The sequence below is a fragment of the Malania oleifera genome, chromosome 1 (genome assembly GCF_029873635.1).
Source record: "Malania oleifera isolate guangnan ecotype guangnan chromosome 1, ASM2987363v1, whole genome shotgun sequence".
NCBI lineage: Eukaryota > Viridiplantae > Streptophyta > Magnoliopsida > Santalales > Ximeniaceae > Malania > Malania oleifera.
Window position 1 is genome coordinate 88,093,717 of NC_080417.1, and position 23,399 is coordinate 88,117,115.

A 23,399-nucleotide genomic window follows, 5' to 3' on the forward strand; every position below is an offset into this window, starting at 1 on the left:
CCTACTTTTTTCCCTCACAGATGCTAGCCCTCTCACTAATTGGCTCCTCCACTGTAAACACATTCTGGATATCTCATAAGAACATTTTTAATAAGAATCTCGATTTTCTTCTAATTGTTTCCTCATTTTAAAGCCCATTTACATTTCCTTTTCAGCGAGCATGTACCTTTTGACTCCTAAAATTAACAGAATTTCCTTCCTTACCAGAATTATTTTTCTCTAAACAAACAATAAGACCCTGAATTTCATCCTCACAAAAATTATGATTCTTAGAGAAGCCTTCCCTTTTTTATCCCTGGTAGACAACCCACTGACAATCCTGTTCTCTGCAGGAGAAAACTCTCCTCTAATTTCTTGTTGGTTTTTTCAGAAACTAATAAAATCAGCCCCTTTCCCTCTACTATGTCTGAAGCTGCTGCTTCTATCCTCTTGGCCACCATAAATTTGCTTCAAAGATGAGCCACGCATCATTGGGTTAGTTTCTTCTTCTGCTCAGAGGCTTGGTTAATGAAATTGGGCTTTTTTCAATAGGGGAGAATGAAAATCAGATGGGATATCTTGGGCTTTAAGAATAGGATTTTGGGCCTCCTATTTTAGGTGGTTGGAGATTTCTCCTTTTTGTTAATCAGCCCAGGTTATTTACTTCAATCTAATTGTCGGGGCCTGCTCGACAGATTGGCCCAACAGCAATTTAGAGGCCTTCATTTCTATCTAAAGTTCAGCATGTGTCTAAAATAATCACCTGAGACCCAAAGCCCAACTCACCAGTCTTCAATGCCCCATCTTTCATGAAAGATAAGCTTGCAGCCTCTGGAACCATCGTTTTCCCATCCGAAACCCTGGCCCCCTTTGAGTTTGACTGGTTGTTGTTCACTCCCTGCATCTTTCCCCCACAACAGCCACAAACTCGCTTAGAATCTGCCGACATCCTCTGAATCACTGTTTAGATGATCACCTGCATCTTCATTACTTTCTGAAGCCACTTGACTCCAAGAATGATTATTATTAATCTTATTGCTACCTTTAGCATCAGTGCCAGAAGAAGATCTCGCTATTGTGCTAAATTCTTCCCCAAATTGAAGCCAACCATCACCTCCAGAGTCTCCAGGAACAAAAATAGAGACAGAAGAGGGAGAAGGGAGCCTTTTTCCATCTTCTACAACATTCAAAAAATTTTAAAAAGAAAAAGAAGAATCTGTCAACCTATGCAGAAGATAAGAGTTTTTCCATCTTCAGTACAATGCCAAAAAAATTTAAAAATAAAAAGAAGAATCCATGAACCTGTGCAGAAGATAAAGAGTACTTTAGGATTTGCCCGAAGAGAAGCCATTTTCCATCATCAGTAGAGTGTTCAAAAAATTTAAAAATAAAAAGAAGAATCCATCAACCTATGCAAGAAGATAAAGCCTACTTCCAGATTTCATCCAAAGAATACAGTACCTAAGGGACAAAAATGTCTGCTGGAGAACTCACTGGAAAGATGACGATGAAAATAATAGAGAGAGAGAGAGAGAGAGAGAGAGAGAGAGAGAGAGAGAGAGAGAGAGAGAGAGAGAGAGGATTATAAAAGATTTGATTAATTATTTTAAATACACAATCCATTTGACAAGCCATTTAAAAAAAAAATTAAAATAAAAGAAGAAGATAAAGAGTACCTAAGGATAAAGACGTCTGTTGGAGAACTCACTGGCAAGATGAAAAGAATAGAGTACTTTCTGGATACAAATGTGATTTTTTTTTTGGATTCAATATGAGGAAGCAGCAAAAAATAAAAATAAAATAAAATTAAAAAAATAAAAAAATACAGATGGTTGCCTTGGAAAGAGTGCTTCTTGCTGGATAAAAATGGGAGAGTTGTTTGGCTTCTCTTTGGGCTTATACTGCAGGTTGTTTTAATTTTAAGGGTTGCTTTTTCAGGATGTTGACCAAGATTGTAGAATTATTAAGATAATGCCAGTTTTCACTTTTTGTTTGTTTTGAGGGTTTTGTTCTGCTTTATTATGTTTGTTTCTCTTTTCTTGTCTAATAAAGCTTCTTTTTCTATCCCAAAAAAGAAAAAAAAAAAAAAGTCAGCCCTCTGCTTCCACATCAAAAAGGGGGGAAAAAATGAAAAAATAATTGCTAGAGAACTACCTGGTACTTTTCAGAATGGTGTTCTTAGCGGAGAATGGACGAATATGATGAGTGGTTGCTGGAGGCAGAGAGTAAGAGAGGGGAGAAGAGGGGCAAGGGAGGGACGGAGTGAGAGGGTGGATTATAGATTATTCTTTGTAATTACGTGAGGGCTGTGATTGATTATTGAAATAACAGTGAGGGGATGCCTGCCTTTTCAAACAGGTATGCTAGCATTTCTTGTGGGAATTTGCATTATTCCAAGGAATGATATTTCCAGTGCTAAAAGGTGTAGGAATGCTTGGAATCTACCAAGAATGCCATGAACCAAATGCCTTGAAACTGTAACCTATTTTTGTTGGCTTTTTAATGTGTTCTGTTCATTTTCTTCAGTTTTCCTACATCTTTTTCTTTATGACTATATATGCTGGTGTTTTCATGCATCATGTTTTTTCCTAAATAGGCGAAATGTATATGTTCAGATGCTAGCTGTAAATGTCTGCACTACCATGCAGGAAAAATTTCTCTCTCTCTCTCTCTCTCTCTCATTTTGTTACTTTGACTATTATTGCCCCAATGATGCTCGGTCTCTCTCTCATTTTGTTACTTTGACTATTATTGCCCCAATGATGCTCGGTCTCTCTCTCATTTTGTTACTTTGACTATTATTGCCCCAATGATGCTCGGGTATATGGCTTTTTTTTTTTTCTCTCTTTGTAAGATGCTTGCACAGTGTTTCATCCCTTGATTTTCTTTTACTGATTTGTTCGTTTTCTTGTCAGTGCTTGATAAAACCGTACAGCTTCAGAAGGAATTATCCTCTCTTCAGTCTGAGCTGGACAGGATAGCGTACTTGCTGAAGATTGCTGACCCAACTGGAGACGCTGCTAAGAAAAGGTATTCGAAAAAACTTGAACAAAAACTTAAGAAATCAGAAACCGTTGCTTCGAGGGATTTGAAAGTAAAAAATTTGAGGTATGAGAACTCTGAGATCCCCTCTCCTCCCATGGAGCAGAAGAAAATTCCTGCATCAGAGGAATCAGTCAATGGCTTCTCCCAAAAACAGGAAACTTCAGATGCCACTCCAGAATCTGAGGAGAAGCCAGAGGCTGAGAAGTTTGTCAATGATGCAACAGAATGCAAATCTACAGTATATACTGTTGTGAAGCCCCAGTGGCTTGGGGCTATAGAGGACACACAAATAGGAGAGAGCCACCAACAAGAAGCACCATTGCAGCTACAAGAGTCTGATCAGTTTGTTGACTACAAGGACAGGAAGAATATTTTGGGTGATGTAAATAAAGCACTAGTGAAAGCAGATTCAGAAATTGAAAATGCAGCCCCTGGTCTAATAATAAGGAAGCGGAAGCAGCTTGAGGAAGCTGAAGACACTGATAATGAAGGTCCCAAACAGGCTACATCTTCATCTTTGGGAGCACAAGCCATGGCAGAAGATGCTGTGGCACTTTTGCTGAAACATAAAAGAGGGTATTGTGCATCAGATGATGGTGGCCATGATAATATATATATGGCAAGGGGGAATAGTAAATCTGGGAATGATGATAAAAAGCACAAACGGGTCCTTGGCCCCGAGAGACCTTCATTTCTTGGTGGCAATTCAGATTATGAATCGTGGATGCCTCCTGAAGGTAGTCTTTTTAACTGCAAGTTCTTGAATAATGTATAAGCCGATATTGGTAGCCTCACTTTTTATTTTGCACCTTTCATGATGCTGTATGCAGGGCAAACAGGTGATGGTAAGACATCGTTGAATGAGCGATTTGGCTACTGAGTTCAGACGTTCTAGTTGCTAATGTGACATGGGTTGCAGAACCTTGTGATGAAGTGACACTAACAAATTTATGTGAATGTGGGGCATTATTGCCATAGTTGGGCACCACAGGATCCAATGTTGGGCAGCTGGCTTTTGAAACTCCTGGGCTGTCTCTGCGGATGTCTTAGTAGATTGCCCGAAAAGACAAGAAAAAAGAAAAAAGAAGGGGGTGAAGAAGCTCCTCACTGCTGCCTGTGTAATTTGCAAGCCATGTATATTTTCTGCTAGTGTTCGCACTTCTAGTACCGAGTGCTTTGATACTCTTATTGTAAAATGTACCTTGCCTTGTTCTTTTATATACATATTTCAAGTATTGCAATAATAGAGATATAAAACTCATTTTATTCCCAGTTAAATCTCAGCTGAGTCCTACAATCACTAGTACTTGGGGCGCCCCTGTTTTGCATGTTCAGGCGTTGCATGATTGTATTGGACTAGCGATGCGCAAGGTCAGTTTAAGAGGACATGGATGGTGTTTGATTTTATTTTATGTTTTTTTGGGGACCCCGTGCAGAAGGGTGGGAATGGCAGGGCCTCTTGATGTCGTGATAAGTCCCCTAGGCAGGGCAGTGAAGTTTGTGTTTGGTAATTGAGGGTGATAAATGTTGTTTCTAGTGCGCGAGTCGCTGCATGGAAGATCGGATAATTTGTGAAGGGAGTAGAAAATTGTGTAGAAATTTTTGGTCTAGGTAGCTGATTGGTTCGTGGGAAAGATTTGATGCCTATAACATTTTCTTTTTTATATCCAGTATAACTATATTTTTGGTCTAGGTGCTTGTACGGAGTTTTATTGCTTGCCTACGGGTTATGTATTAAATAAAGAAAATTGTGTGGCACGTGTATATTGTTTTGTGAGTTATGGAAATGCCAAAGAGGGTATGTTGTGTAATACTGAACTGTTTGCGAAAATACTGAAATTATTTTAAGAAATACAGGAACTTATGGGAGGGCCGAGGTCGAGTTTGTATTAAATGACCGAGACCGGGTTTTATAAATAACAAAGTTTATATTGAGGTTGGAGATTGTATTAAACGGCTGAGTTGTAACAGAGGGGCCAAGGCCCGAGATTTGTACTTTATGAGAGGGCAGAGGCCCAAGTGGTGTTAAACGACTAGTGGTTGGGTTTTGTGAAATGAGTTTTAAAGTACAATTTTATTTACTTAAATTGCACGATATATTTTAGGAAACTTGTGAACCCAGTGTAGCGAGCGCAGTACCGTTGTTAGAGAGAGTGTTACCATTTGATCGCGTGCGCCCACATTTACGAGCGTGTGGTGTTGGGTGGTCCTAACCGACTAACCTAGGCGCAATCGGACTCGTAAGCGAGCGTGCGGAAGCTTGCTATCGTATATAGTAGGGAGTTGACTTGGCTTGGGTTGATCCCTCGGGTTTTTGTCCAACCTTTGAGCTGCCTAACCCTGACCATGGGAGTTTATTCATGGTGAGTAGTTCCAAGGTGTATCTTTTATGCATATCTATATATTTACGTAATGATGTAAATGTTTTCCCAATATTGATATATGTTATGAGGAATGAGTATACATACTATGTTCAATAAAAGAGAGAAGTATGATTTTAGTATACACTGAAAAGCATGCTGCCACACACTGTCATTAACTTAATCTTCCTTACTGAGAGATGTCTCACCCCCATTGTACAACATATCTTTTTAGGGAATCCTAGAGATTGAGTTTAGCGGGATCCAAGGAGTGGAGACTAGTTAGTTACTTTTTGTGAGTGTCTTCAAGAATTCAGATATGAGTATATTTGGTAGTTTGCCTTCGGGCTTGTATCGCTGGTCATATGAACCGAGCATGTGAACTAGTTTTTTTTGGGATATAATATGTGTATAAACAAAACGTGGATATATATGTTGATTTAGACTCTGGTAATAATATGTTGAGATTGTTTCATTTATTCGGCTGCATATCGTGTATGATATGATGTTAATAGGTACTCAGATGTCACTAAAGTAGCACCTTGGGCCCACGTGTTGGGTCGGGGCATTACATTGGAATTCTATTTCTACAGAAAATAGAACTCGGAATTGAAGAAGATACAATTTGTGAAAGTCTTATAAGAGAAAGAGAGAATGATTGAATATTTTTGTCGGATTCTTGGAGTTAATTTTGTTTTTAAATAGACAGAATTATGTTTATTCCCAATAGTTAACATCTATTCAAATTTGAAATCTGACCGTTAGATTATTTATACGGTTCAGATCGCACCACTTGATTTTACAAAAAATATAAGATTAACTTTAAGTCATCCAATCATGATCAACGATCACGATCTCGCAATGATGCAAGCGTGTGCGCCATCTAAATGCGCCACTAGCGCCCTATTGCCCACCAATTTAAAGAGAATATTTCATCTTATCATTTATTAATGACTTTTCTTTTTTTATTCTTTCAAATGTGGGACAAACTCACAGCATTAAATTCTTCTCATAAATGCTTTAAAAAATACATAAATGGAAGACTTTGAAAACCCATAAAGTTCATTATTTTAGAAAATATTTCAACACATAATTTATTAGAATAGATTTTATTTTAGTATATCAAATTATGTATTTTAATTTATTGAATCTTAGAGATTGATATTTTTATTAAAATAATATATATTGACCTCATAAATAAAATAACTAAATTTTATTGATATTAAAATTATAAGTATGATTTAATAAATATAAATTTCAACACCGTCAATTTATTGTCCATTTTTAGAATTCTACATTTTAATCCATTACAACATGATTCTAACATGAAATTTTTATTGCTAAAATTGCCCACATAATAAAAGTAATCTTTAATTGCATAAACATTTGATCATAATACATATTATTGATATTTTATATTTATTCACATATTTAAGTCAAATGTGCATTACTATTTTTTACCCCAAAATTTACATTTGAAGTTCTCATTTGATATTAATATGATTTATATCTGTATTTTATTTTTTAAAATTAATTTCACATTTAAATTGCACGTTGGACGTTATCTACAATGTACACATCACCAACATCTTTCAAATTTTATCTACTACAGACAATTTAAGTTAATACCATAAATTTACCAATAATTAATAATTATATTGAATAAATGACATAAAATAATGCGCCAAATTCTGAAATTATTGTTAAAATCAATTATCAAATTTCATATCCATGTCCGGCACAAAGCCGATTTTCAAGTTTATTTCAAGTTTGAAATGTGACGGGAGTTATTGTATCACATTTTTGAAGAACAAAAACAATCTCATTCCCAAAAACAAAATTCCTAAATATATCATTCAAAAACACTAGTTTAGATTATGCGAGCCAAATTACACCTTCAAATTGTTGAGTTGTTATTTGTAGATGGAAGGTTTCCAGGACTGGGGCAAACGACTAATGCTACCCTGTCAATACAAAACTCAAATGACAGTCTGGAGAAAACAGAAGGCAAGAGATACAAATTATTCTCATTATGCCTAAAGTGAAAATAAAAAAACATAAGAACGATTTGAATTAAAAAAAAATTCAATTCAATTCCGTTTTCTTCGTTCTCTTCGTAGTTACAAATACTTACACTACTGGCCTTCTGGACACAGGCTCAAGTTTCTATAATATAGAATCAACAAATGTGCCAAAAAAAAAAAAAAAACACCAGAAGGGCAACAAAATTGTTTTCAGAACTATTATGCTTATTCCTGTAACCAATTCTACATCACATGGGGAAAAAAAAATATTTGGGAGAAAAAATCAAGTGTGCCGCCTAGGAAGACCATGTTCCACAAGGCAGGAACACTCGCTCTGGCAGTTAATACATGGTGCATTTCTGGTTAGTTTAGTGACCTGCAGTTGGTTCTGCAATTCAGCATTTTCCACGCAAAAATTTTGGCGCATTTAGCGATTGCATGAATTAGAAGCAAAAGCTTTGAATCCTTCACATAAATCTTGAAAGAGATAGTTGACAAGCTAGGCTTAGAACTGCATGCTTGATTTCTTGATTTCTCTCTTCAAAAAATTGCTTGATCAGTAGATCCAACTCTAGAAGAACTTCAGGAAGATTGCATGAAGGCATACATACAAGCTATGGCACCGCAACTCTTTGACTATGCAAGTGAGCACGCAGCTCAAATGTGATGATCAAACTAAGCAAAGAGAGATTGCAACATGGAGTGGTCTTCCCAATGCTTAAGAGGCCAGTATATGTACACAGGAATACTGCTGCAGGTCATACCCTGGAGAGAGATCTTACTGTATGGGTACAGAACATGTACAGGAATGTACAGGAATATTGCTGCAAGTCTCCACCTGGAATTCTGGGAAAGCACCATCTGATGCCACAAGTAGGGAGCAGAGAATTGCTAGAGGAAGTAAAACAAGCAGAACCCCTGCATCGCTGTAATTTTGCAATGGGACAGAAGCACTCTACAGCTTGGATCAGTTGAAGAAGTAGGGTGATTCCACAACTTCATGTAAATCAAAATCTCCCCGCTCAGGCAATGGGGGAAATGACAATGTCGGGAATGACTGCTGAAAGCTCTCCAACAACTGTATACAGGGACGAATGACACAGGATCATTAAAAGAACAAGGTATTAGATTCAAGTCTGCCTAATAGCACAAGGCATTATAAAAAATGGAAGTACCTTACAGCTTGCTGCAAGAGGCTGCCATGAGACTTAAAATATAACATGTCGTTTTCAAAAAAATGTTGAATTATTATATGTTAAATGTTGTTTAGGCAACACACTAAATGCTATTCATATTAAATTTTTTTATGTATTAAACAGTTACTTAATGCAGTTTATACTATATTTAAACTTTTACATATATATATATGTATATATATATATATATATATATATATGTATATATATATATATTAAATGTCCTACGGGTTGAGCATTGTCACATGGTTAAAATATGAAATGTACTGTTTATTAATGTTTACATGGACAAGTCCTGAGACGTATATGAGCCGATACTAAATAAAGTAAAGATCAAAATAAATAAAAGCTGTCCATTGTATTAACCTACAACCAGTGTAAGATAAGAAAGTATAATGATTCCACAAGAGTGTAATGACATTTTTCACTTAACAGATAAAATGTCAATAGACTCAGCAAGCTGTATGTTCATACGTATTAAACCATCCACTGCTGGTCATTCTCTACTCATTGGGAAAAAAGAAAAAGTATAGGACGATTATGAAAATCGTTGGTATCCAAAAATGGTCTATGAGACAATAAAAAGCCAGCCTATAAAACTCATAAATGGTATTATAGAACTGAGGATCCGTACATTTTCTAGTATTGGCGTCTCGTAAAGTTCAACGAACTTCTGTCTAAGTATCATGCTCATTTTATCCACATCACATGCATGCGTCCAATATGAATCATGAACTCCTGTATCATGTATCAGTGTGTAATAAATAAAAGTTGAAGCAAACAAATATATTAATTTGAAAAAAAAAAAAAAACTAAAAGAACCTGCGAAGTTCAAGCCTGCTTTCCTACAAGCAAATGCAGTCATCATCATATGTGAACCATCCAGGGAGTGAACAAAATTTGGTGGAAAAGCAGTCCTTTGCCGTTTGACCATTATCTGTACCAGTCAAAGAACCATCAAGTTTGACATTTGGACTCCAGAGGGGATGACAGTTAAAATATTACTATTGAAAATATTTTTTCAAGCAGAAACAGGCTAACTGAAACATTAGCCCAGCCAAATTTGAAGTTTGCCTACTTTCAACTTAGTCTGAATTAACCAGGTCCAGTTCACTAAATAGTGCAAATTCCACCAACAATATCAAAGCAGATGGGTTCTCAACTTTTTGGCAAAAAAGGGGAAGTCTAGGTCTAGCCTTGCATTTTTTGCTTCAAAATAAAATAATGCACTTATAGAGTCAGTGACCTAGACACAGTAAGATTGCAATCTCAGCACAGAAATTATTATAGTTAATATCCAAAGGAAAATAAATAGAATATCAGGGAGCAGGCAATGCCAAATGGCTTCCACGAACAAAAAAACAGGAAATATACAGAAGCAGCATAAGATCACCTTTTCAGTTTCCCGCTGCAGTGTCAAAACTTGAAGGGAAGTCCTAATCTGCATCCAATTCAACATTGGCAAAGGTTCAAATTTAAATGGCTTAATGCTTAGCAAAAAAAAAAAAAAACTTTAAATGGCTTAATGGTCTTTATTGATGTGATATATTGCAGATGTCTGCCACTAAAAATCTTAATACACTCACAAGATGCCTTCCTATCTTGCGGTAAGGTTGCACAACAGGGAGTCCAAGTGGGGTTGTCCATCGAACTGGCTGATTTTCACATGCAATTATCTGTTCATTGTACAGTTTTGTAATTAATAATCACTCAGCCATAGAACAACGAGTTGTCAAGTCTTGGGGTTGACCAGAAGCATAGAACATGCCCATGAGATCAATAAACACTAATAAATCAAACACACACACACACAAACACATGACAACATTTCTACATGGTTTTAAGAATGTTCATACAACCACAGATGAGAGAACAATCACTATAAGTTTATAACCACAGATAAGTCACAAGAGCAGGAAAAAAAAAATGCCTAAAAACTGTGTTCCAAAACAAAACCATTTTCTCAATCCCTGGTGTCTAACCTGGTATTTCCCCACTCTTCCTAAATCTCTGCAACTTTCTAATCCCCTCACAAGCCTCTCATTTAATACTCATCACAGTAGCACTCTTCCCCTTTTATAGACACATACACATGTTCCCCTTGTTTTAAGAGTTAACCAAGGAGTAGGAACAAGTGGCCTTGAACAGCAAATGGCTTTGGAAAAATAAAAGCATGGTCATCCAAGCATGCAATACCTTGTAAAGAAGGCAAGCCAATCATGCATAAAAGCATCGGAAAAGACTTGGTCGACCATGCATGCTAGGCATTCCAACTTCTCATGTTCCTCTCATCCTTCTATCTCCTTTTGTTTGTTTGTATAACAACTGGGTTCCGTCACACAGGCAGGATCAATGCAACAAATCTCCATCTCATGCCCAAATGGTGTTGCCAACAAGACTGCAACCTACACCTAGATACATAACAGGTCAAAACAAATATCCACTTTCACCTAAACAAGTTTTCTTGCTCACATGCTCAATACATCACCCTAATCCATTTATTTATATCCAAGCAATATTGTACTGCGAATTACACGTGCAAACTAATTGAACATACGACGTACAATGACATGTCAACAAAGATGATCAACTCTATAGCAATGGAGATCCCGCTGCATAGTTGACCTCACAAATAAAATCCCCATGGATGAACCAACAACTCTAATACCACCTCCTATAGTTGATTGGAAGCATAGAATATGCCTACTAATCGATAAACAATGATAATTGCAGACAGATATAAGAGAGAATAATTCCACATAGCATCGTGAATGCGCTTGCATCCATGGATTAGAGAGATAATACCCATTGAAACAAGACATCTAGAAACTGAGCCTCGCAAGACCAATGTTTTAAAAGGTGAAGACATATGGCGATGCATTTAACCCCTGAGGAGCAAGGTGTAAGCATTTAAAAATAAAATAAATTTATATATCAGAAAGAAATAGGATATTTCAAATAAATTAAAGAAAAAATAAAACATAATTCTTAAATCACATGTAGGCCATTTTTATCTTGCAAGCTCAAATAAAGCATGTAAAAAGATATGCATAAGCCATAATATTGCAGTCTTTTATAATGAAAAATTGGAAAACAAAAGGATCAGAAGTACTAAGCCTTCTTGCTGGACTGCGCGGCAAGTACTAAACCCTCATCTATTGGGCTGACAGCAGTAAGTAACTAAGCCACTAAGCAGCTCAACCTCTTAAAGTTGGAGGACAAGAAATATAAACAGCAGCCCAAGGAAAACCGAACCTCTGTGGAGAGAGTTCCAGACTTGACTACAGAGAGAAAAATGGTTGAGAAAGAGAGAGAGAGAGAGAGAGAGAGAGAGAGAGAGATTCTTGAAGAGAGAATTATCATCCTTGACCAGTCAGAATGAGATGATGACTCCGTTATCTTGTCAGAGGAGTAGCCTTCTTGCTAGAGAAGATCAACCGAGCGTGCTCACTGAGGCAGGAAAAAGGTTTGTTGCACTGCCCTGCACTGGGGGAGAGGAAGGGAGGGAGGGGGTGCTCATCCTCAGAAGGTTGCACGAACAAACAGCAGAACAGGGTATTTCAAACACTAATGGCTTCTTTTCTAATTATTAAAATATTTCTTATATTTAAAAAATAGTTAAGTAGACATCCCACTATGTTTACGCCGTAGGGTTTGAAGCATGAAAGGTGCACCTTTTAGTTCTTGACATATGCCCAGGAATCAGAAGTGTTCGCTTTCTAGGATTTGCGCAATTCCAATTACACCTTGAGGCGTTTTAGCCTCAAAACACATTGAGGCATGCCTCAGAAACACCTTATATCAAAACAAAACCAATTCACTACTCCCCAGTGTCCAACTTGGTGTTGCCCACAATTGCTATATCTTTATACCTTGTGAAACCCCTTTCAAGAGCCTCTCAGCACATCTCTCCTATCATGCGCATGACAGTCATACCCTTCCTTTTTATAGATGCATACATATGCACCACACATTTATGAGTTGAAGCTTTTTATAAAGCTCATGGTTTTAAATAATGGCGGGACCGTTACGTAATGCCGGTACGTAACAATTTTTAAGGTTCTCGATACCATTACACAACATGGAATTGGTGGGAATAAAAATCACGGCTGTAGCGACCATTATAGACTGTGATCGTTACATAAAGGCTGCTATGACAGTTACGTAACTGCTACAAGACTGTTATGCCAAAAAGTTTTATTACATTTTTTATTTTTTCTTCTCACTCTTGTTTTTTCCCCCTTTTCATAATCATTATCAATATACTATGTTGCGAGAGGGGGAAAAAAAATAAAATGAGGACGATAATGATACAAAATTTACTATTTTTTTAAAATACTTACAATAGATGCATTAATTAACAATTTGAAAATACTAGCTTGTAAGGAAAATATTTTGTTTTGATAATATTAGCAATTTGATATTATGTTCTATAATTTTTGACTTCAACATTCTTTTCTTTTCTAGTTATTGTATATTTTCATAATTTGTATTTCTTATGTGTCTAATAGATTAATGGAGTGCATAATGTATTTTTTTATTAATTAATTTATCACACATAAGAATAATCATGCATAAGAATAATGATAAAGTATAAATATACACACGTAATTTTTCTGTCAATGCTGGTCTAAATCAAATGTATATTTTTTGCTCTTACCAAGCAACTTCGTTGAACCAAAGGATCCAAAATATACTAAAACTATTTCTAAGAAGGGTTAAAAGCTTAAAACATAAAGATAGACTAAAATGCACAAGGTTGTGCGTGCTTGACAAAAATTCACAGCCATTACACCTGCTTCTTGTTATGTAACATCCGCTACTCCCGATTCCCATTACACCCGTTATTGTTATGTTACGCAACCTGCTACCGCAATTTACATACATAATCAAAATATTCAAAATTTGCATCCAAATGAGCAATTTTCAAAAACAAGTTTTGAACAAACATGGCTCTAGATATATGGAAGGTCAATTGTCACCCTAGCATGCAATAGCCTAAAGAAAAGCTGCCAACATGCATTAAAACTTTGGAAAAAAGTCTTGGCCTACCATGCAGTATTCTAGTTTCCTATGCTCCACTCATACTTCTTTCCCTTTTTGGTTGTTTGAATAACTGCAGAGTCCGACCACTTAGACAAGACCAACACAACAAGAACATCAAGGAGCGAAGTGCAAGAGTTTAATCAACTAAACATAGGGCTTTGGTAAAACCTTGGAATGGTTTGCATTGTGTGTGAATGTGTGTGTGTGTGTGTGTGTTGATGTTCTTAGAATGCAACATTTCCATTTCATGGACTGGAAACCAGATCAAGATATGGCACACTCTAACATATAGTTAGGTCTACTCAGATGGATATTGTTGGAACTATTGTATTTTATGATACAAAATTTTGGACGGCCTTTGAAAGTTTATTTGTTTTGACGTAAAGACATTTTATGATTTCATAATTGAAATATTTAATTACGTGATTTAAAATAAATATAACAGATTTTATCTTATTACGTGATTTATTTATAATATGTTAGATTGCAGGAGCTTTGTGCACCCGGCTGCTTTTTTTTTTTTTAGATTGCATTTTTTATTTTCAATTGTGATTGATTTTAATATTCTAATTATTTCTTTGAATTAATTCAATAACAACGGCCACGAGGTCTGTTCATAGTTCGGATATCTGAACAACACGTGTATTTACCAAACTAAACAGATCCCATTGGTTCAGAGATTTTCTGAACCAAAACCGAACCGAATGCTTCAGTTAACCGATAGCACGGTTAACCAATGGTTTGGTTCGAATATTTGATCTGATCCGAATGTAGCGATGAATGTGGCGAATGGGGACAATTTGACGAGCAGATCTAGAAATATTCACGGACGGATTTGATGACGACTTGATGGCTGTGGTTAATGGAGGACAGCTACAAGAGATCGCTGGTGGAGAATGGAGGGTTGCAATTGATGCGACGGTCGGCATAGAACGGAGAGCGGTGGGAAGTGAGTTTGGTGAACAATGTGATGGTCGGAGGAGAATTGAGGGTGGGGACTTGGCAACTGGTGTGACCGTGATGATCACTAAAGGAGAACGAGCAAGGTGATTGCCTAACTAGCGAGCTACAACAGCCGGAGTATGGGAAGTTTTGGTGGGTAGCAAGCGGCTATGGTTGTTGGGAGCAGGTGGAGCTTGGAGATGTGGGAGAGAATGAGAAGTTGGGATTTGAGATTTGCCCTAGCTAGGGTTCCTTTAAATGTTTTTTTTTTTTTTGAGTGTTTTGTTTTGGTGTAGTTAGCTACACAGTAATGAATATATAACCATGTATTTTTTATTTTCAATTTTAAAACATAATATGCTCATATCAATAATATAATATAGTTATATATTTTTATAATATTACAAATAAATATACAAATGTATCAGTTTGGTTCAAATAACCGTTGGTTCGGGACCAAGACAAACCTTAACCGAATCAATATATGAAACTCAGGAAAAATATGATCTGAAACCGAACCGAAATTGGTTAACTGAATTTTCGATTTGATTTGGTTTGGTTTGGTTTTTCGGATCCGTATGATCTTCAAATATTTTTTAATAGCCCAAATGGCTACTCTTACATCTATATAAAGGAGTTAAGATATAGCTATATGCATGAAAATCGCGGTAGCAAGTGGTGTAACATAACGATAACAGATGTTACGAGAAGCGGGAATAGCGGATGTTACATAATGGGAAGCAGGTGCAACAATTGTGATTTTTTGTCAAGCATGCACAACCTTGTGCATATTAGTGTATTTGGCTTTTAACCCTTCTTAGAAAGAGTTTTAGTATATTTGGATCCTTTAGTGCAACTAACTAAGTTGTTTGGTAAGTGCGAGAAATATACATTTGTTTTAGACCACCATTGACAGAAAAATGACGTGTGTGTGCATATTTATACTTTCTCATTATTCTTATGCATTATTATTCAATGTGTGATAAATTAATTAATAAAATAAATAAATTATACACTCCATTAATCTATTAGACACAAAAGATATATGAATTATGGAAATATACAATAACTAGAAAAGAAAAGAATGTTGGAAGTCAAAAATTATAGAACGCAAATATCAAATTGCTAATATTATCAAAATTTTGTGTCATTATCATCCTCATTATAATCTTTTCCCCGTTCACAACATGGTATATTGATAATGATTAATGAAAGGGGGGAAAAAAAAAGTGAGAAAAAAAAAAAAAAATTAAAATAAAATTTGTTGGCATAACAATCTTGTATCAGTTACGTAATGATTGCAACAACCTTTACATAATGGTCGCAGTCCGTAATGGCTGCTATAGCCATGATTTTTCTTCCAACCGATTCAGCTTTGTGTAACGGTATCGAGAGCCTAAAAAACCATTACGTAACGACATTATGTGGCAGTTGCAAGAGTAATTTAAAACCATGGCAATATGAGAACAAAGATGAACTAATAGATATAAAGAAATCAATGAGTTTCTTGTCTAACTTATTTAGTTTAGTTGAGATTGGGTTCAGTTCAGAGGTACCTGATCTAGTATGCAGCTTACTAAAAGCTATAGGGTATCAAAACATGGAGACCAGACACTAAGTACCAACTACACCGAAGAGGCTGCAAGTTTGATTTTTAGGACAAAAGATCACTGTGCTTCAGCCCACAAATTCAACTACTGAGTATTATTTTTTTAACTTATTTATAATTTCCCTTTTATTTATAATTATAATTTATACTCATTGTGCTCAATATTAAAATAATTTCCAACAATCTAAAACCAATTTCATTTTGACACAATGCGCACAAGGTAAGTAGTAACATATTTTTCTTGCATGAGTGCATTTTATATCAAACCACCTCAAAATCCTAATTTGTTGTCATCGAGGTTTGGTAATTTGATTATATCCTCTACACATGTTGTGTTGATGGATTTCAATCATGGTTTGTTGAAGTTGGCAAGAGATTGTGTAGATCAAGTGATGTGTCAATAAAGTGATATGTCTATTCCTTTACTTTATACCATGAAATAATCACCATCTCTTTCACTCCCCTTGTATTCTGATTTTATTTTCAGTTTGAATTTGTTTTGCAATCTTTAAATTAATATTCTTTATATTTTTTAGACTGAAAGTTTAAATGATATTTTCTTTTCCCGTTCATGCATTCCAAAACTTTGGTGGAGCTAAATCAATACATTGGAGTTGAAGACACATTCAATTGCAATTGATGTCATTAATGTTCTTATAAATTTTCAGATCATTAATCTGTTAAGCAATTTCAATGAAATTGCATTTAGTTTATTCATTTTTTCAAATTCTTTTAATTTGGTGTGTGTTGGCTAGTTTCATTTTGTTCTAAAGGCGCTGACTGAGGTTTGGGATGTGTAAGTGATTTGGTTAAGCAAGTGTGCGCGACTTCTCTAGTCTCCTTAATTGACATGTTCAATATTTGAAGGCTCCAACCCATTTAATTTCACCCTCTTCTTCTCATTAATTAGACGTATTGAGTTATGGCTCATATTCATAGGGTTATCCACTTGAAGCCTGTTACAAGTAGGAGGTTTCGTGCGGAGGGCGAGAGGGCCCTGTGGTAATTGTGTAATTGTGTTATCATATGAGGGTATTTTGGGGTTTTCATATGGGACTATATAAACATATTGCAGCCAAGAGCTGAAGCACAGACAATTTTTGTTTGATGATAGTGGAAATTGCGTAGGGGCTCCATGGATGAAGCACATTGTCGAACCACGTAAATTTGTTGTTCTTCTTCTTTCTTTTGATTTTCTCTAGTTTTCGTATTTGTTTTGTGTGTGCGCGCGCATATACTTAGGGCGTGATTCGACAAAAATTGGTATCAAAGCACCAGGTTCATGCTAGGTTTCTAGGGTTTGCATCTAGATTGCGGCAAGGATGAGTGGGGTGAAGACTAGATTCAGAAATTTCGATGGTAAAAGCAACTTCAGGCTATGGTAGATGTGGGTAACCAATCTATTGATTCAACCAAAAGATTTAAAGGGCTTTGACAAGAGAGAAACCGAAGAAGATGGATGAAGATGATTGGATGGAACTAGAACAGATTGCCAGTACTATCCGATCTTGTTTGTTAGATTCTGTCATACTCGATGTTATGGAGGAGAAAACTGCCAAGAGTTTATGGAAAAAATTGGAGAGCATGTACATGTCAAAGAGCAATACTTACAAATTGCTCTTGAAGAAGTCATTGTTGTTTCTTTGTATGCCCGAGAGTGGGGATCTAAATCAGCATATGAATCAACTCAATCAGATTCTCAACAGTTTGCTCAAAGAGGATGTGAGGATTGAAGATGAAGATAAAGCGTTTATGTTGTTATTATCCTCTCTTCCTTCTTCATTTGAACACTTGGTTACTACACTACTCTATGGGAAATCCACTCTACGCTATGAAGAGGTTTTTGGAGTTCTCAAGTCAAACAAGGCTAGAAGAAGACTCAACAAAGAAGACCATGGACCAGAGGGTTCATTGCTGAGGCTGAACATGAGGGAGATCCAAGGATAAGTATAAGTAGAGTGGTAGACCAAAGTCTAGATCAAGGGTCAAGAACATTGAGTGCTTCAACTGCACACAAAAGGGGCACTATAAGCGAGATTGTCCTCTTTGAAAGAAAGAGGAGGACAAAAAAGACCAACCTTCAAGCTCTGCAAGTGTGGTGGCAGATAGTTCAGATGATGAAGAGCTCTTGCTGGTTGCTTTAGGTGACCATAATTTTCAAGATACTTGGACTATGGATTCTAGTTGCTCCTTCCATTATTGTCCATATAAGAAGTGGTTTGATACTTACATGGAATGTGATGGTGGGTTAGTAGTTCTTAGAGATGATCATCCATGTCCTGTAATTGGCGTTGGTACTGTTAAAGTTAGAACATTTGATGACATTGTTAAAACATTACAAAATATTAGACATGTTCCAAAATTGAAGAACATGCTTTCTCTAGGTTACTTGGAAAAGAATTTGCATGAGCTTTCAACAACTCCTGGAAGTGGAATCCTAAAGGGGTCAAAGGGTTCTATGGTTGTTATGAAGGGTAAATGAGTTGATAACAATCTGTATCGGTTAATAGACAGTACAGTTGTGGGTAGTGCAACAGCCACTTCATCAGATTCTGACTCAGTTGACACTAAGCTTTGGCATATGCGCCTGGGAAGTATGAGTGACAGGGATATGACAAAACTCCATAAGAGAAAATTGCTGAAAGGGTTGAATGAGTGCAGAATTGATTTTGCAGATACCATGTTCTAGGTAAACAGTGTAGAGTGAAATTCAAGCTACCTTACTTGAAGAGCATAGGCATTCTAGAGTATGTTCGACACTTCCTGACATGGTGAGAACACCTCATGGGCACTTCTCACACCAAAATGCTGCATTTTTTGCCCCTTTTGATTCTGTTTAAATATCCGAAAGAAAATTGAGAAAAGAGATTGAGAGTCAAGAGGTTCTTTGACATAGGAGTGGTTGGACTTTGGAGCCCTAGTGGCACTGCACCAACCTTATAGAGCACTGTTGTACCCCTCATCTCATAGAGTTCCCCTGTGTCTAAACTTATCGCTAGTTTGCCACTCTTTGTTAATATATATTTTTTTTGGTTTTCTTTTAATTTCTTGACAAGCCATGCCCATTGTAAACCACGAGCCATGTCCTTTAGTTGTTTTTCTTTTGTTGGATCAATACTATATAACACATAAATAGTTTATGATTGTTAGATTGTAAAATTTATAATAATAATTTTACATAAATAGTGCACATAATTCATTTTAAATCAAAACAATTACAATATTTGTAATCTAAAAGGAAAAACATGCCTATATATATAAACTAATTAATGCATCCCTACTGCGTCATGTCTTCATTTTTTGGAAATTGCCATATCACTGTATTGCCGTGTTGGTATCATGTCATATCCACATCTTGTGTCGGTATTGGTGCTTCCTAATTCACTGCACAATAAGATGAAATACCCCTAGGACCAACAAAATCGGAGAGTTGGACTGACATAAGCAGCCAACTATTGATATTTAACAAAATATTGGGCAATTGTTTCTTATCTCAATGAACTAAGGCATTGCTTTTGGTTCGCTGCTTGAAGAGACTTGCTCAATGTTAAGGCCAGATATACATTGTTGGCCCACAACCTAATAACTTAAGCTTTTAGATAAAGTGGTAATTTAACATTCTAATGCAGTGAGAAACATACATGCACCACCCTCTTGCCAAGACGAAATGCGCCACATACTCATTTTGACAATTGGCCCAAATCCAAAATGATTTTTAAACTAAGCCCATCCTGAACCAAACAGATCGACAAACCCAGAGCCTCGTTCTTCTTCCCCTTCTCCACCGTGGTGTACTCTATGAACCCCATCTTCTGGGCTGCTGATGAAGAAGAGCTCCCTAAGATTCACCTTTAACCATCACACAGAACAATTCCGGTCCTGATCCTCAACTCTAGTCCTTTCCCTCCCCGTAAGCACATCTTTCCAACTTCTTTTAACTCCCTGAATGCCTGTTTGAACAACAGATTTCTTAAACCCCACAACAAATTTTAGAGCATCTGTAAACTTGTGCTGCTGATAGCCATTTTTGCCTCCTTGAATAAAGATGGAATGATTATTCCCCCTTAAACTTGGTCTAGCATCAAGAAAAGAACCTTGATTATTGCTGCATCTTTTCACCCAATCGATGAATCCACAAAAGAACTATCGATCGAAATGTTCCAAACCTAGATACACATAAGACAAGCAACTGCAAATCTATCATGCCATTGATGCTGATACTCGAATCCAAGGATTTGAAGCTCTACCCTTCCCTTCAAATTGAACTAGCATGAGGGACTGGCACCCTCTGTCCCTCTTTCCATGGTCTCTAGCTGTGGCCAGCGGTTCCAGTTGAGGTTTTTCACACCCAAATCCAACGATTTGGAACCCTATCCTTCTTCACAATGTGAAGTTGTGAACAAATCCCCCTTCATTAATTTTCATACCACAAATCAAAGAATTTCCCTAAACTAGACTGGAACCATGACCAACACAAAGAGGGAGAGAGAGAGAGAGAGACCATGGTGAGATAAGAGGGAGGGAGAGAAAGACCTGTTATGCAGTTATGTCTGTTTTGAGTAATGCCATGACATGATAAGAGTACAACACATTGATCAACAAAATTTTCCATACTATGAAAGGGCAAATCCAATTACATAGGATAGCTTTTTCTTCTATTTCATTCATCAGAAGCAACCTTTTGAACTTCAAGGTTCACTTGAGTTGTTAACTTTCTCACAGCCATACATTTTTAACAATCTTGGCTTATCATTTAACCTGCACCCAGTATAAATTCTAAAAATACAAATCAATTATTTCGCAATAACATTAATTAATATTGCTACCATTTCTTAACAATGTTGCCTCAAACCATATCTACAATCTAACACAAAAAATTTACGCAAAATGAATAGCTGCCACTGGAGGAATTTCTAGTATTTCTAACTACAGCCTGATCAAGAACATCATTTGCTACTAAGGGAATTTCTCAATTTAAAAGTTATAAACCTCACAGAAATGTTCAGATTACCTAGGATATCTTTTAACACTAAAAAGAAGTTTAGCAAAATTATTTTCTACAGAGGAAAATCCTCAATTAAAAATTATAAGCCTTAATGAAAAGTTCAGATTTTCCATCATATTTCTTTGCATTAAAGAGAAGTTTAGGAAAACTATGGTCACACTTTAAGATGATGGTATATGGGGGAAAGAGCCTCATATTAAAAGGTATAACACACCTTTGCACAGTCACCAAGCCAGCCCATGATACTGCGGGCAGCTTCAAACATCTCCCCCAATGCAGTTAGAGTGACCTGCAAAACATGAATATATATGGCTTAGTTATTTATATGTCCGTTCCATGGGGCAAACACTCCTAATTAGTGAATCAAATTGAGGCTAATATATATTCCACTACTCATACCTTAGCAGCATAACAAGAAGCACGAAAGAGCTCAGTATCATCAGCAATAGCACAGCGTTCCTTTAACCTTCTCTTAATCTGATCTCGAGCACCAATGTAAGTGACACCATACACTGATGTCATCACTGTCTGCTTTACCAATTTCCTGTCCACCTAGAATATGTCCAGTAATCCAGGTCAAGCAACAGTTGTAAAACATGAAGTGGTAGCCAACATTGCAAAATGGCAGAGCATACCCAGAAAAACATACAGAGCCTAGTGTATTTTATAAATTATAAATGATGCATGCTGGATAATAACACTTGAAACTGGCAGGAACCTGATTTACTAAAATCCTTGCAAGCAATGCATCTGGATAGTTTCCAGGATCTTTCTGTGCATCTCTCCGCATGATATCAAGAACTCTGTATTGCAAACACAGCATTTTAGTCAACCAATTGTTCCTTGATATGACTTCAACAATTATGTGCATCGCACTAATTGCATGTGAACGAAAATTTGTTCAGTGTCTAGATGATAATTGCATAAAAATGTTATGAAGATCACATACTTGGCATGAACTGGATTGTTGAATTATTTATTAAATCTCAATAGCAATTAGCTTCTGGCATCTTACTACCAATCTTAGTTATTAAGGAACAGGCATTGGCGTTCAAACTTTCCTTCAAGTGCAAATGGCACAATTTCCAAATGTGATGAACTTCACCAAGAAAGCACTAAATAATTTCTATAATTATTGCACTTCCGTTGCTGTGTGACCTAGAGGTCACAAGTTCGAGGTGTGGAAACAGCCTCTTGGAAAAATGCAAGGTAAGGTTTCATACTATAGACCCATCATGGTCTGCCCCTTCCCTGCAAATGCAGGAGCTTTGTGCACCGAGTGCCCTGCCCTGATTAATTCAAAAATAATAAAATGAAATTTTGCAGAACTGCAATTCTTCTATCCCTTGGCAGGAACAGTTGTTATCATTTTCATTTTCAATTAATTATTAACTAAAGAATGAAAACAATAAAACAAAGATTCTGTAATAGATATTGACAATTATCCCTTAAGAAACTTGAAATGCATTTGTTCCTTGACAAACTTCAGCTAATTTCTGGAAGGCCCTTGTCAGCATGCTTTCAATCCAAAACTTGAGAAAGCTGTGTTGATAAAATTCAAATTAAGATTGTTGTAAAGAGAGATGGAGGAGAGAAGAAGAGAGAAGAACAGAAGAGGTGAAGAAGAAAGGAAGAAAATGGGCAGCAGTTTCCTGGAGCTTACATACAGATCTGGGCCTGCCCTCTTATATCTTAATAATAAAAAAGACGCAGACGACAAAATGCCACCAACCACATAATTGATAAAATAGCATCTTCTCTTCTATCACTCCTCCTCAAGCTGGAGGTGTACAAATATCATCTAACCCCAACTTGTTACAACCATCAGACAAGGCAGGTTAAAATAAATACTTAGTGAAAACATCATCTAATTGATCCACAGATTTCACAAATGGAGTTCTCACAATCTTACTAGACACAGCATTCCTCACAAAATGAGGGTCAACTCCAATGCATTTTGTCCTCTCATGAAACAATAGGTTGCTAAGAACATAAATGGAGGCTTGCATATCTACAGGTTCTGTAAACAAGAATCCCAACTCTATCTTAAGAGACTTCAACCACAGAAGCTCCCTCACAGTATAAGCCAAAGATCGGTATTCTGCTTCAGTGTTATATTTTGCTAACAATAGTTTGTTTCTATCACACGAAGTAACAAGATTACCTCCCATAAATGTATAATATCCCAATAAT

At 36.4% G+C, this 23,399-nt stretch overlaps 2 protein-coding genes across 3 annotated transcripts in view; one reads left to right on the forward strand and one right to left on the reverse strand.

Annotated features, from left to right (window-relative positions):
* Positions 1-4,296, forward strand: part of LOC131167209 (uncharacterized) — a 104,736-nt gene extending 100,440 nt beyond the window's left edge. Inside the window, exons 11-12 of the mRNA XM_058125966.1 lie at positions 2,895-3,761; positions 3,855-4,296. Coding sequence (XP_057981949.1) covers positions 2,895-3,761; positions 3,855-3,904 — 917 coding nt within the window. The 3' untranslated portion in view covers positions 3,905-4,296. The remainder of the gene's footprint in view (positions 1-2,894; positions 3,762-3,854) is intronic.
* Positions 4,297-7,451: 3,155 nt separating this feature from the next.
* LOC131167225 (DNA-directed RNA polymerase 2B, chloroplastic/mitochondrial-like) overlaps positions 7,452-23,399 on the reverse strand; it is a 73,496-nt gene continuing 57,548 nt past the window's right edge. The window contains exons 12-19 of one of the 2 annotated variants that reach the window (XM_058125967.1): positions 21,925-22,009; positions 21,606-21,758; positions 21,421-21,495; positions 10,191-10,280; positions 9,998-10,045; positions 9,427-9,541; positions 9,239-9,342; positions 7,452-8,486 (exon numbers count right to left, since the gene is read on the reverse strand). In XM_058125967.1, the coding sequence (XP_057981950.1) occupies positions 8,376-8,486; positions 9,239-9,342; positions 9,427-9,541; positions 9,998-10,045; positions 10,191-10,280; positions 21,421-21,495; positions 21,606-21,758; positions 21,925-22,009 (781 nt within the window). In that variant the 3' untranslated portion in view covers positions 7,452-8,375. Of the gene's footprint in view, positions 8,487-9,238; positions 9,343-9,426; positions 9,542-9,997; positions 10,046-10,190; positions 10,281-15,900; positions 15,989-21,420; positions 21,496-21,605; positions 21,759-21,924; positions 22,010-23,399 lie in introns of those variants that run through there. The other variant, XR_009140085.1, reaches the window with a different exon arrangement.